The sequence below is a fragment of the Pecten maximus genome, chromosome 1 (assembly GCF_902652985.1).
Source record: "Pecten maximus chromosome 1, xPecMax1.1, whole genome shotgun sequence".
In the NCBI taxonomy this organism is placed as follows: Eukaryota; Metazoa; Mollusca; class Bivalvia; order Pectinida; family Pectinidae; genus Pecten; species Pecten maximus.
Window position 1 is genome coordinate 4601465 of NC_047015.1, and position 16095 is coordinate 4617559.

Consider the following 16095-nt stretch of genomic DNA (forward strand, 5'->3'; position numbering starts at 1 on the left):
GACTGTGTAATAAGATAAAAATGGGACTGTATAATAAGATTTTATAAAAATGGGACTTTGTAATAAGATAAAAATGGGACTGTATAATAAGATTTTATAAAAATGGGACTTTGTACTATGTAGTTAGATTTTGCAGCTTTAAACTAATGAACTTTTTGTTATGACATTATGAAGCAATGGAACATTTCTGGAACATTTTCTTCAGGTTGGTAAAATACACCAAGTTTGAAAATAGTGTGACTAGATGGTATGGCTTACTCAAATCAATGGTGTCAATAGGATTATGATTAAGACGAAACATCCTTCAGATTAGATCAAATCTTTTACCATCTCGGACACTACATAAGACTGTGCCAGTACGCTTGACGTTGGTCATTAGTATGATGAAGGCGACAGTGTAGTCATTAAAAGGTCACACTCTTAAATATCATATTGGTTGTGTCATATAACTTCTATCATATGAAGCAATGTTGGTTGGATTTAAACAAGGAGTCAACTGACCAAAGGTCACTGGGTCAAAGGTCAAGGTTAAATATAAATCTTTCCTCTGATGAATATTTTGATATGATGCTTTGAAGAAATGTTGGTTAGAATTAAAGGAGTCAACTGTCTAAAGGTCAAGGTCACAGGGTCAAAGGTCCAGGTCAAATTTTGATGAACATTTTGTCCCCTATCATCTAGAGCAATTAGGATGAAGTTTCTCTCTGAAGTGTCTTAGCTTCTCAAGAAACACAAACCTCCCTAGCTGGGTAGGGGGTATCAAACCACTTATGTCCAACACCCAAACAAACTAGCTGGGTAGGGGGTATCATACCACTTATGTCCAACACCCAAACCTCCCTAGCTGGGTAGGGGGTATCATACCACTTATGTCCAACACCCAAACAAACTAGCTGGGTAGGGGGTATCAAACCACTTATGTCCAACACCCAAACCTCCCTAGCTGGGTAGGGGGTATCATACCACTTATGTCCAACACCCAAACAAACTAGCTGGGTAGGGGGTATCAAACCACTTATGTCCAACACCCAAACCTCCCTAGCTGGGTAGGGGGTATCATACCACTTATGTCCAACACCCAAACCTCCCTAGCTGGGTAGGGGGTATCATACCACTTATGTCCAACACCCAAACCTCCCTAGCTGGGTAGGGGGTATCAAACCACTTATGTCCAACACCCAAACCTCCCTAGCTGGGTAGGGGGTATCAAACCACTTATGTCCAACACCCAAACCTCCCTAGCTGGGTAGGGGGTATCAAACCACTTATGTCCAACACCCAAACCTCCCTAGCTGGGTAGGGGGTATCAAACCACTTATGTCCAACACCCAAACCTCCCTAGCTGGGTAGGGGGTATCAAACCACTTATGTCCAACACCCAAACCTCCCTAGCTGGGTAGGGGGTATCAAACCACTTATGTCCAACACCCAAACCTCCCTAGCTGGGTAGGGGGTATCAAACCACTTATGTCCAACACCCAAACAAACTAGCTGGGTAGGGGGTATCAAACCACTTATGTCCAACACCCAAACAAACTAGCTGGGTAGGGGGTATCAAACCACTTACCTGGCATTTTCACTTGCTGTTATGTGTCCAACACCCAAACAAACTGAGCTATCGCAGCCCTCACTGGATTAAAGGTCAAGGTCATTTGGGTCCTAAGTCCAAAGACGAAGTGAATTTCTGACCCTGGCTCTTGATGGGGTAGATTTTGAAATAAAACAAATCAAAACAAACTAATGAAGATTGCACCATTATTTACACTTCAGTTAGCCCAGCTTATACAATGTAGTAGGATACAAGAGTCACATCAAACTAAATGTATATCTTGCTCTCTTGTGAATATAACTAAATGTGAAATGTATATCTTGCTATCTTGTGAATATATTTGAAGTCCATATGTCCAACTTCAACTTCAGCTATATAGGCAGATGTCTTTTTGATGCTTCCAGAGAAATATTGCTGCATGAGATTCTCCCCATCATTGCTGTTTGCAATTCATTTTAAGTTAATAACAACAAATAAATGATTGTAGTTTATACAAAATAAGAGTGTGCTATTTTGTTTAAGCTTGATGGCTCAGACAAGTACCCGTCATTTAGACTGGTCCTGGAGTTTGTACAGGACCCTGCCTGGACCACGGAAAGGTAAGTTTGTACACCTGACTGGACCACATAAAGGTATTGCTCCCTCCTGGCAGTATTTTATTGACAAACAAAGGATTATCATCGTATGTTATGAAACAATGCATAAATCTGTGAATGAGTCACAATATGCTGTATATATTTATAATGCACTCCCATAGTACATTGATATGATAGATGATCTAAGTGACTTATTACAATTCTACTTTCAGAGTGAATCGTATCTTACATGAACGTTCCCAGCATGCCAAGGCAGTGTCAGACATTTACACATTTGTGGCCGAGTTCATCAGGATTCACCAGTGTACAGAAGCCAGCCACCCCTTCCAGGTAAGACACTGTTACTTACCTCTGTATATCTCCTTTAATGTCCCCAGCATGTAGTGCTTGGAGGTATAGAGTACATGTGTTGGAGGTATACAGTACATGTGTTGGAGGTATACAGTACAAGTGTTGGAGGTATACAGTACATGTGTTGGAGGTATACAGTACATGTGTTGGAGGTATACAGTACAAGTGTTGGAGGTATATAGAGTACAAGTGTTGGAGGTATAGAGTACATGTGTTGGAGGTATATAGAGTACAAGTGTTGGAGGTATACAGTACAAGTGTTGGAGGTATAGAGTACATGTGTTGGAGGTATACAGTACAAGTGTTGGAGGTATATAGAGTACAAGTGTTGGAGGTATAGAGTACATGTGTTGGAGGTATACAGTACAAGTGTTGGAGGTATATAGAGTACATGTGTTGGAGGTATACAGTACAAGTGTTGGAGGTATATAGAGTACAAGTGTTGGAGGTATACAGTACATGTGTTGGAGGTATACAGTACAAGTGTTGGAGGTATACAGTACAAATGTTGGAGGTATACAGTACAAGTGTTGGAGGTATATAGAGTACAAGTGTTGGAGGTATACAGTACATGTGTTGGAGGTATACAGTACATGTGTTGGAGGTATAGAGTACACGTGTTGGAGGTATACAGTACATGTGTTGGAGGTATACAGTACAAGTGTTGGAGGTATACAGTACAAGTGTTGGAGGTATAGAGTACAAGTGTTGGAGGTATACAGTACATGTGTTGGAGGTATACAGTACATGTGTTGGAGGTATACAGTACATGTGTTGGAGGTATACAGTACAAGTGTTGGAGGTATACAGTACAAGTGTTGGAGGTATACAGTACAAGTGTTGGAGGTATACAGTACAAGTGTTGGAGGTATAGAGTACAAGTGTTGGAGGTATATAGAGTACAAGTGTTGGAGGTATAGAGTACATGTGTTGGAGGTATAGAGTACATGTGTTGGAGGTATAGAGTACAAGTGTTGGAGGTATACAGTACAAGTGTTGGAGGTATAGAGTACAAGTGTTGGAGGTATACAGTACAAGTGTTGGAGGTATACAGTACATGTGTTGGAGGTATACAGTACATGTGTTGGAGGTATACAGTACATGTGTTGGAGGTATACAGTACAAGTGTTGGAGGTATACAGTACAAGTGTTGGAGGTATACAGTACATGTGTTGGAGGTATACAGTACATGTGTTGGAGGTATACAGTACAAGTGTTGGAGGTATACAGTACAAGTGTTGGAGGTATACAGTACAAGTGTTGGAGGTATACAGTACAAGTGTTGGAGGTATAGAGTACATGTGTTGGAGGTATATACAGTACAAGTGTTGGAGGTATACAGTACATGTGTTGGAGGTATATAGAGTACAAGTGTTGGAGGTATACAGTACATGTGTTGGAGGTATAGAGTACAAGTGTTGGAGGTATACAGTACAAGTGTTGGAGGTATACAGTACATGTGTTGGAGGTATATAGAGTACAAGTGTTGGAGGTATACAGTACATGTGTTGGAGGTATATAGAGTACATGTGTTGGAGGTATAGAGTACAAGTGTTGGAGGTATACAGTACATGTGTTGGAGGTATACAGTACATGTGTTGGAGGTATACAGTACAAGTGTTGGAGGTATAGAGTACAAGTGTTGGAGGTATACAGTACATGTGTTGGAGGTATAGAGTACAAGTGTTGGAGGTATACAGTACAAGTGTTGGAGGTATACAGTACATGTGTTGGAGGTATACAGTACATGTGTTGGAGGTATACAGTACAAGTGTTGGAGGTATACAGTACAAGTGTTGGAGGTATACAGTACATGTGTTGGATGTATACAGTACATGTGTTGGAGGTATACAGTACATGTGTTGGAGGTATACAGTACAAGTGTTGGAGGTATACAGTACAAGTGTTGGAGGTATACAGTACAAGTGTTGGAGGTATACAGTACAAGTGTTGGAGGTATACAGTACATGTGTTGGAGGTATACAGTACATGTGTTGGATGTATACAGTACATGTGTTGGAGGTATACAGTACATGTGTTGGAGGTATACAGTACAAGTGTTGGAGGTATACAGTACAAGTGTTGGAGGTATACAGTACAAGTGTTGGAGGTATATAGAGTACATGTGTTGGAGGTATACAGTACATGTGTTGGAGGTATAGAGTACATGTGTTGGAGGTATACAGTACACGTGTTGGAGGTATACAGTACAAGTGTTGGAGGTATACAGTACAAGTGTTGGAGGTATACAGTACACGTGTTGGAGGTATACAGTACATGTGTTGGAGGTATAGAGTACAAGTGTTGGAGGTATACAGTACATGTGTTGGATGTATACAGTACATGTGTTGGAGGTATACAGTACATGTGTTGGAGGTATACAGTACAAGTGTTGGAGGTATACAGTACAAGTGTTGGAGGTATACAGTACAAGTGTTGGAGGTATACAGTACAAGTGTTGGAGGTATAGAGTACATGTGTTGGAGGTATACAGTACATGTGTTGGAGGTATATAGAGTACATGTGTTGGAGGTATACAGTACACGTGTTGGAGGTATACAGTACAAGTGTTGGAGGTATACAGTACAAGTGTTGGAGGTATACAGTACACGTGTTGGAGGTATACAGTACATGTGTTGGAGGTATAGAGTACATGTGTTGGAGGTATACAGTACATGTGTTGGAGGTATACAGTACAAGTGTTGGAGGTATACAGTACATGTGTTGGAGGTATACAGTACAAGTGTTGGAGGTATAGAGTACAAGTGTTGGAGGTATACAGTACATGTGTTGGAGGTATAGAGTACAAGTGTTGGAGGTATACAGTACAAGTGTTGGAGGTATACAGTACATGTGTTGGAGGTATACAGTACAAGTGTTGGAGGTATACAGTACAAGTGTTGGAGGTATACAGTACAAGTGTTGGAGGTATACAGTACATGTGTTGGAGGTATACAGTACTAGTGTTGGAGGTATACAGTACAAGTGTTGGAGGTATACAGTACAAGTGTTGGAGGTATACAGTACATGTGTTGGAGGTATACAGTACATGTGTTGGAGGTATATAGAGTACATGTGTTGGAGGTATACAGTACATGTGTTGGAGGTACAGAGTACATGTGTTGGAGGTATACAGTACAAGTGTTGGAGGTATATAGAGTACATGTGTTGGAGGTATACAGTACATGTGTTGGAGGTATACAGTACAAGTGTTGGAGGTATATACAGTACATGTGTTGGAGGTATATAGAGTACAAGTGTTGGAGGTATAGAGTACATGTGTTGGAGGTATAGAGTACAAGTGTTGGAGGTATACAGTACAAGTGTTGGAGGTATACAGTACATGTGTTGGAGGTATACAGTACAAGTGTTGGAGGTATATAGAGTACAAGTGTTGGAGGTATACAGTACATGTGTTGGAGGTATATAGAGTACATGTGTTGGAGGTATATAGAGTACAAGTGTTGGAGGTATACAGTACATGTGTTGGAGGTATATAGAGTACATGTGTTGGAGGTATACAGTACATGTGTTGGAGGTATAGAGTACAAGTGTTGGAGGTATACAGTACAAGTGTTGGAGGTATACAGTACATGTGTTGGAGGTATATAGAGTACAAGTGTTGGAGGTATACAGTACATGTGTTGGAGGTATATAGAGTACATGTGTTGGAGGTATACAGTACAAGTGTTGGAGGTATACAGTACATGTGTTGGAGGTATACAGTACATGTGTTGGAGGTATACAGTACAAGTGTTGGAGGTATACAGTACATGTGTTGGAGGTATACAGTACAAGTGTTGGAGGTATACAGTACAAGTGTTGGAGGTATACAGTACATGTGTTGGAGGTATACAGTACATGTGTTGGAGGTATACAGTACATGTGTTGGTCAACTGTCCGTATAGTTAGTAAGAAGTTTTGCATTGTTTCACTCATCAGTAGGGTACTGAGGATTTACTACAGGGGAGACATAATTGCTGGGCAGTTCAATTTCCAAACTTGGGTTCAACTGTAAATAGAAGATATGTCTCATAAATTTGCTTAAGATGTATATTAGATTTGACCATTCACTCATCGAAACTAATTTTTATGTTGAAAGTTTCTTTGGAATAAATTCCTTTGAAAATGTCTATATTTTCCAAATTTTGACTTGATTTCAACTGAAGTAAAAGTTTTGCTAATGCTTCATTTCTGTCCAAACCAGAGCATTGGGGTATATAATTGTTCAGGCTATCGGGAAACTTTGATATGTAATGTAACCATTATCTCTGGAAATGTGTAGATTACTGTATCATACAGTAGGTACTGAACAATACATTGTATAAGTGATTCCCTGTGTTTTCCTTCTAGATCCCAGTGGTGTTATTCCTACAGGAGGTACTTTCTTACCAAGACGGCTTCACCAAACACTATGCAGATAGTCTGGATGGGTGTGGCCTACAACAGGAGGCGCGTGTCAGACAAGCTTATTACCTGTTGGTACGCAGACTTACCGAACCTTTCCACAGAATGCATCGCCATGACCTCAACAAGTGAGTTCATTGGTGTTTTTGCCAGTCACAACATTAACTCATACCAACATTCACTGTTATACAAAGTTTGTATTGGTTTCTGAATTTGTCAAAGTGTATTATAATATAAAGTTGAATATATTTCTACGTTATGGATGTATAACACAAAAAAATAGGAATGTACTCAAAATAAACTGCAAAGCAGATTTTGATCAGAGTACACTCCATTTTTTTGTGTTATAACTCCATAACATAAAAATTATATTCAAGGGTTAATCTTACAATTTACTCTATACCCTGCAAAAATTCACTTTATTGATGGACTCTTTTTCACTTACAAATCATTAGGCTACTCAATCCGCCAATCAAAAGCAACGTCATATTTTACGTAACGGACTGATAAGATAAATTTCTAAGCCAATGAAAATGCTTCTTACAAACAAGATTAAATTACTGTTATATAATATTTATAACTATTTTGTATTGTAGGAAAATTGCACCAGCATATGAATATGTACAGGCTTGTTTACTACATCTGTTGGACATGGAATGGCAGGTAAGATGGGGGTCTAAAGGGGGATAATTAGGGTTTTACTACATCTGTTGGACATGGAATGGCAGGTAAGATAGGGGTCTAAAGGGGGATAATTAGGGTTTTACTACATCTGTTGGACATGGAATGGCAGGTAAGATAGGGGTCTAAAGGGTGATAATTAGGGTTTTATTTACTACATCTGTTGGACATGGAATGGCAGGTAAGATAGGGGTCTAAAGGGGGATAATTAGGGTTTTACTACATCTGTTGGACATGGAATGGCAGGTAAGATAGGGGTCTAAAGGGGGATAATTAGGGTTTTACTACATCTGTTGGACATGGAATGGCAGGTAAGATAGGGGTCTAAAGGGGGATAATTAGGGTTTTATTTACTACATCTGTTGGACATGGAATGGCAGGTAAGATAGGGGTCTAAAGGGTGATAATTAGGGTTTTACTACATCTGTTGGACATGGAATGGCAGGTAAGATAGAGGTCTAAAGGGGGGATAATTAGGGTTTTATTTTCTACATCTGTTGGACATGGAATGGCAGGTAAGATAGGGGTCTAAAGGGTGATAATTAGGGTTTTATTTACTTCATCTATTGAACATGGAATGGCAGGTAAGATGGGGGTCTAAAGGGTGATAATTAGGGTTTTATTTACTACATCTGTTGGACATGGAATGGCAGGTAAGATGGGGGTCTAAAGGATGATAATTAGGGTTTTATTTACTACATCTGTTGGACATGGAATGGCAGGTAAGATGGGGGTCTAAAGGGGGATAATTAGGGTATTATTTACTACATCTGTTGGACATGGAATGGCAGGTAAGATAGGGGTCTAAAGGGGGATAATTAGGGTTTTACTACATCTGTTGGACATGGAATGGCAGGTAAGATAGGGGTCTAAAGGGGGATAATTAGGGTTTTACTACATCTGTTGGACATGGAATGGCAGGTAAGGTTGGGGTCTCAAGGGGGATAATTAGGGTTTTACTACATCTGTTGGACATGGAATGGCAGGTAAGATAGGGGTCTAAAGGGGGATAATTAGGGTTTTACTACATCTGTTGGACATGGAATGGCAGGTAAGGTTGGGGTCTAAAGGGTGATAATTAGGGTTTTATTTACTACATCTGTTGGACATGGAATGGCAGGTAAGATAGGGGTCTAAAGGATGATAATTAGGGTTTATTTACTACATCTGTTGGACATGGAATGGCAGGTAAGGTTGGGGTCTAAAGGGTGATAATTAGGGTTTTATTTACTACATCTGTTGGACATGGAATGGCAGGTAAGATGGGGGTCTAAAGGGGGATAATTAGGGTTTTACTACATCTGTTGGACATGGAATGGCAGGTAAGATAGGGGTCTAAAGGGGGATAATTAGGGTTTTATTTACTACATCTGTTGGACATGGAATGGCAGGTAAGATGGGGGTCTAAAGGGGGATAATTAGGGTTTTATTTACTACATCTGTTGGACATGGAATGGCAGGTAAGATAGGGGTCTAAAGGGGGATAATTAGGGTTTTATTTACTACATCTGTTGGACATGGAATGGCAGGTAAGATAGGGGTCTAAAGGGGGATAATTAGGGTTTTATTTACTACATCTGTTGGACATGGAATGGCAGGTAAGATGGGGGTCTAAAGGGGGATAATTAGGGTTTTACTACATCTGTTGGACATGGAATGGCAGGTAAGATAGGGGTCTAAAGGGTGATAATTAGGGTTTTACTACATCTGTTGGACATGGAATGGCAGGTAAGATAGGGGTCTAAAGGGTGATAATTAGGGTTTTATTTACTACATCTATTGGACATGGAATGGCAGGTAAGATGGGGGTCTAAAGGGGGATAATTAGTGTTTTATTTACTATATCTATTGGACATGGAATGGCAGGTAAGATAGGGGTCTAAAGGGGGATAATTAGGGTTTTACTACATCTGTTGGACATGGAATGGCAGGTAAGATGGGGGTCTAAAGGGTGATAATTAGGGTTTTACTACATCTGTTGGACATGGAATGGCAGGTAAGATGGGGGTCTAAAGGGTGATAATTAGGGTTTTATTTACTACATCTGTTGGACATGGAATGGCAGGTAAGATAGGGGTCTAAAGGGTGATAATTAGGGTTTTATTTACTACATCTGTTGGACATGGAATGGCAGGTCAGATAGGGGTCTAAAGGGAAATAATTAGGGTCGTACTACATAGTAACTAGTGTACCCCCCACTATAGTATATATACTACATAGTAACTAGTGTACCCCCACTGTAGTATATATACTACATAGTAACTAGTGTACCCCCACTGTAGTATATATACTACATAGTAACTAGTGTACCCTCACTATAGTATATATACTACATAGTAACTAGTGTACCCCCACTATAGTATATATACTACATAGTAACTAGTGGTACCCCCCACTATAGTATATATACTACATAGTAACTAGTGTACCCCCCACTATAGTATATATATACTACATAGTAACTAGTGTACCCCCACTATAGTATATATACTACATAGTAACTAGTGTACCCCCACTTTAGTATATATACTACATAGTAACTAGTGTACCCCCACTACAGTATATGTACTACACAGTAACTAGTGTACCCCCCACTTAGTATATATACTACATAGTAACTAGTGTACCCCCACTATAGTATATATACTACATAGTAACTAGTGTACCCCCACCATAGTATATATACTACACAGTAACTAGTGTACCCCCCACTATAGTATATATACTACATAGTAACTAGTGTACCCTCACTATAGTATATATACTACACAGTAACTAGTGTACCCCCCACTATAGTATATATACTACATAGTAACTAGTGTACCCCCACCATAGTATATATACTACATAGTAACTAGTGTACCCCCACTATAGTATATATACTACATAGTAACTAGTGTACCCCCACTATAGTATATATACTACATAGTAACTAGTGTACCCCCCACTATAGTATATATACTACATAGTAACTAGTGTACCCCTCACTATAGTATATATACTACACAGTAACTAGTGTACCCCCCACTATAGTATATATACTACATAGTAACTAGTGTACCCCCACCATAGTATATATACTACATAGTAACTAGTGTACCCCCACTATAGTATATATACTACATAGTAACTAGTGTACCCCCCACTATAGTATATATACTACATAGTAACTAGTGTACCCCTCACTATAGTATATATACTACACAGTAACTAGTGTACCCCCCACTATAGTATATATACTACATAGTAACTAGTGTACCCCCACTATAGTATATATACTACATAGTAACTAGTGTACCCCCCACTATAGTATATATACTACATAGTAACTAGTGTACCCCCCACTATAGTATATATACTACATAGTAACTAGTATACCCCCCACTATATATACTACATAGTAACTAGTGTACCCCCACTATAGTATATATACTACACAGTAACTAGTGTACCCCCCACTATATATACTACATAGTAACTAGTATACCCCCCACTATAGTATATATACTACATAGTAACTAGTGTACCCCCACTATAGTATATATACTACATAGTAACTAGTGTACCCCCCACTATAGTATATATACTACATAGTAACTATTGTACCCCCCACTATAGTATATATACTACATAGTAACTAGTGTACCCCCACTATAGTATATATACTACATAGTAACTAGTGTACCCCCACTATAGTATATATACTACATAGTAACTAGTGTACCCCTCACTATAGTATATATACTACATAGTAACTAGTGTACCCCCCACTATAGTATATATACTACATAGTAACTAGTGTACCCCCACTATAGTATATATACTACATAGTAACTAGTGTACCCCACTATAGTATATATACTACACAGTAACTAGTGTACCCCCACTATAGTATATATACTACATAGTAACTAGTGTACCCCCACCATAGTATATATACTACATAGTAACTAGTGTACCCCCCACTATATATACTACATAGTAACTAGTGTACCCCCACTATAGTATATATACTACACAGTAACTAGTGTACCCCCCCACTATATATACTACATAGTAACTAGTATACCCCCCACTATAGTATATATACTACATAGTAACTAGTGTACCCCCCACTATAGTATATATACTACATAGTAACTAGTGTACCCCCCACTATAGTATATATACTACATAGTAACTATTGTACCCCCCACTATAGTATATATACTACATAGTAACTAGTGTACCCCCACTATAGTATATATACTACATAGTAACTAGTGTACCCCCCACTATATATACTACATAGTAACTAGTGTACCCCCACTATAGTATATATACTACATAGTAACTAGTGTACCCCCCACTATAGTATATATACTACATAGTAACTAGTGTACCCCCACTATAGTATATATACTACATAGTAACTAGTGTACCCCCACTATAGTATATATACTACATAGTAACTAGTGTACCCCCCACTATAGTATATATACTACATAGTAACTAGTGTACCCCCACTATAGTATATATACTACATAGTAACTAGTGTACCCCCCACTATAGTATATATACTACATAGTAACTAGTGTACCCTCACTATAGTATATATACTACATAGTAACAAGTGTACCCCCACTATAGTATATATACTACATAGTAACTAGTGTACCCCCCACTATAGTATATATACTACATAGTAACTAGTGTACCCCCCACTATAGTATATATACTACATAGTAACTAGTGTACCCCCCACACTATAATATATATACCACATAGTAACTAGAATATTGAAGCTGATATCCAGGTGATATTGATGTAGAGAAATGTGTTGATAGCTGTAACAGTTACATTACTCTGAACTTGATGTTGGTTTATATTTCAGCCCTATGATCTGATGTTTGTCACTGAGGTCAAACTGCCAGCCCTCTTCCTGAGTGTTGCTAAAGGTAACATGTATTGACATACTGACCATCGGTCAGTGGTGGTCTCTAATCAAGTACAGAGATACATTTTAATAGACAAATTTCTTATGCCTTGTAACCAAAATTGGATAAACAATTTACCTTACCTTTCGTTGAATTAATGTGGCCATATACTGGGTTGGTTTATATTAATGAATCAGATGTTGGTGTGCTTATTAGTGGAGTGGTTAAAGTAATTATATTATGAATATTCATGATGAAGGTATGGTTATACTGATGAAGTGGGTGTGGTTAGTGATAATATTATGAATAATGATGAGTGAGGTGTGGTTATACTGATAAAGTTGGCACAGCTAGTGAAAGTGATATGAATATTGGTGACAAGATAATTATGGTTACTTAAGAATTGGGTGTGGTTAATGATAGTTATGAATATTAATAATGTGGGTATGGTTACTAATAGTGTTGTGAATATTAATGATGGAGGTGTAGTTACTGGTGAAATGGTTGTGTTTAGTGATAGTGTTATGAATATTCATGAAGTGGTTGTGTTTAGTGATAATGTTATGAATATTAATGAAGTGGTTGTGTTTGATGATAGAGTTATGAATATTCATGAAGTGGTTGTGTTTAGTGATAGAGTTACGAATATTAGATATAAGTGGCTGTGTTAAGTGATAGAGTTATGAATATTCATGAAGTGGTTGAATGTGTTAGTGATATGATAACAGCCAAGCTTTTGATGACCTTGTTTTGATGTTGTTTGTTGACAGAAACAGTGAAGATGCGTGACTGTACACTAAGCCAGGAGGCAGATGAGAAAGACATTCGCTGTTATGAGCAGTGTATGTTGTGGTTTGAGGAGTGTGAGAGTGGCTTTGATCGGTGGTACAACGGCAACAAAATGGACCACGGTTCTCGAGAGGACAGGAAGGTAGGCATACTGCGTGGCTTGTCTGTCCAGTTACTGATTACACTCTAAACTAGTACAATATGTACTAGAACCAGCTTGTATGACAGTCTAGATAGCCAGTTCATTATTCGTTAGATTAATCCACTTGTAAGTAGTTGTCTATGTGTATTTGGTTCACTGTTTAATGACTTTTAGCAGTTAATTATTGCCCTAGTTGTCCTTTGTGAGTTGTAAAGTATTCTTTTGGATTTGTATGGCATCCATATAGCTAGGGTTCATTGCCATCATTTGTAATTTGTGTCTTTTAAACAAACTGTTCGATAATTTTTTCAGAGAGAGGACACAATTTATCATAATGTAATATTTAGAAGGCTTACATTTGTCACTATTTCAGAAATTTTCATTGTCCTTGGTTTCTGAAGTTGTTGTGATATCATGACCTTGAAGTTGCTGTGATATCATGACCTTGACATTTCAGGCTGTACAAATGTTTGTTGCACGATTTTGTGATCTGTTGGATGTTGAGGTTAGCTGTGATGGCTGTTCTGTTACCCTCCCCGGCCGACGGTACCGCTGTCTACAGTGTGTGGACATGGATTTGTGTGCTACCTGTTACGCCGGGGGAGTAAAACCAGAGGGAGATCACTCAGATGATCATGACATGGTCCATCTGGTGTAAGTTTTCACACTGATACATAATACTAAGTATTAACACAGCTAGAGAACCTAAGTATTCACATATCTAGGGATTCTAAGTATTCACATAACTAGGGAATCTAAGTATTCACATAACTAGGGAATCTAAGTATTCACATAACTAGGGATTCTAAGTATTCACATAACTAGGGAATCTAAGTATTCACATAACTAGGGAATATAAGTATTCACATAACTAGAGAACCTAAGTATTCACATATCTAGGAAATCTAAGTATTCACATATCTAGGGAATCTAAGTATTCACGTAACTAGGGAATCTAAGTATTCACATAACTAGGGAATCTAAGTATTCACATAACTAGGGATTCTAAGTATTCACATAACTAGGGAATCTAAGTATTCACATAACAAGGGATACTAAGTATTCACATATCTAGGGAATCTAGGTATTCACATAACACTAGCATTTAGAGATACTTAGTATTCTTACAACAGGTACACATTTGTATAGGTTAATATTTGTTGAGTGTGTATGAGGTTTAACTTATAGAATGGTGTATTGAACTGCTAAAAAAGACCATTTTGATATTTCATCAAGCTTTAACTTAGAGAAGTTAAAGATATGCCGCTATGGTTTTTAGGTCACTTGAGACAAAGTCTCAAGTGACCTATTCTAATCGCCTTTTGTCCGTCGTCGTCCGTCGTCCGTCGTGCGTCCGTAAACTTTTTACATTTTCGACTTCTTCTCCAAAACCGCTTAACAAAATTCAAGGAAATTTGGCAGAAAGTTTCTATGGCTGAAGGTCAACCAAAATTGTGAATTATATGGTCCCCACCCCCCAGGGGCCTGAGGGGTGGGGCCAAAAAGGGTCAAATTGACTAAAACTTCAAAAATCTTCTTCTCTACTCTCAGATATGGTGGAGTCAAACACTCTTTATAGATGAAAGGGTCTTGTGGTGCTTTACCAAAATTGTGAATTGCATGACCCTGGGGTCTCACGTTTGCCCCTGGGGAGGGGGTAAACTTTAGTATAATTTATGTAGGGAAATCACATTTTTGACTATTATTTGTTGGATTTGTATTGGAATTCATTCTAACTTGGTTCAAATTATCAGCATGGGATGACACTTTGATGGTATGTACATGTTGGCCCTAATTGACCCCCAGGGGCTGGTGGGCGGGGCCAAAAAGGGTCAAATTGACTAAAATTTCAAAAATCTTCTTCTCTACTCTCAGATATGGTAGAATCAAATACTCTTCATAGATGGAAGGGTCTTAAGGTGCTTTACCAAAATTGTGAATTTCATGACCCTGGGGTCTCACATTTGCCCCTGGGGAGGGGGGTAAACTTTACTATAGTTTATATAGGGAAATCACATTTTTGACTATTATTTGTTGGATTTGTATTGGAATTCATTCTAACTTGGTTCAAATTATCAGCATGGGATGACAGTTTGATGGTATGTACATGTTGGCCCTGGTTGACCCCAAGGGGCTGGTGGGCGGGGCCAAAAAGGGTCAAATTGACTGAAATTTCAAAAATCTTCTTCTCTACTCTCAGATATGGTAGAATCAAATACTCTTCATAGATGGAAGGGTCTTAGGGTGCTTTACCAAAATTGTGAATTTCATGACCCTGGGGTCTCACGTTTGCCCCTGGGGAGGGGGTAAACTTTACTATAGTTTATATAGGGAAATCACATTTTTGACTATTATTTGTTGGATTTGTATTGGAATTCATTCTAACTTGGTTCAAATTATCAGCATGGGATGACAGTTTGATGGTATGTACACGTTGGCCCTGGTTGACCCCCAGGGGCTGGTGGGCGGGGCCAAAAAGGGTCAAATTGACTGAAATTTCAAAAATCTTCTTCTCTACTCTCAGATATGTTAGAATCAAATACTCTTCATAGATGGAAGGCTCTTCAGGTGCTTTACCAAAATTGTGAATTTCATGACCCTGGGGTCTCACGTTTGCCCCTGGGTAGGGGGTAAACTTTACTATAGTTTATATAGGGAAATCAC

The 16095-nt window shown here is 38.6% G+C and overlaps 1 protein-coding gene across 1 annotated transcript in view; it reads left to right on the forward strand.

The window, feature by feature from the left end:
• Positions 1 to 16095, forward strand: part of LOC117322880 (zinc finger ZZ-type and EF-hand domain-containing protein 1-like) — a 125748-nt gene that overhangs the window by 77184 nt on the left and 32469 nt on the right. Inside the window, 7 exon segments of the mRNA XM_033877821.1 lie at positions 2072 to 2148; positions 2358 to 2475; positions 6850 to 7031; positions 7500 to 7566; positions 12458 to 12521; positions 13271 to 13431; positions 13889 to 14085. Coding sequence (XP_033733712.1) covers positions 2072 to 2148; positions 2358 to 2475; positions 6850 to 7031; positions 7500 to 7566; positions 12458 to 12521; positions 13271 to 13431; positions 13889 to 14085 — 866 coding nt within the window.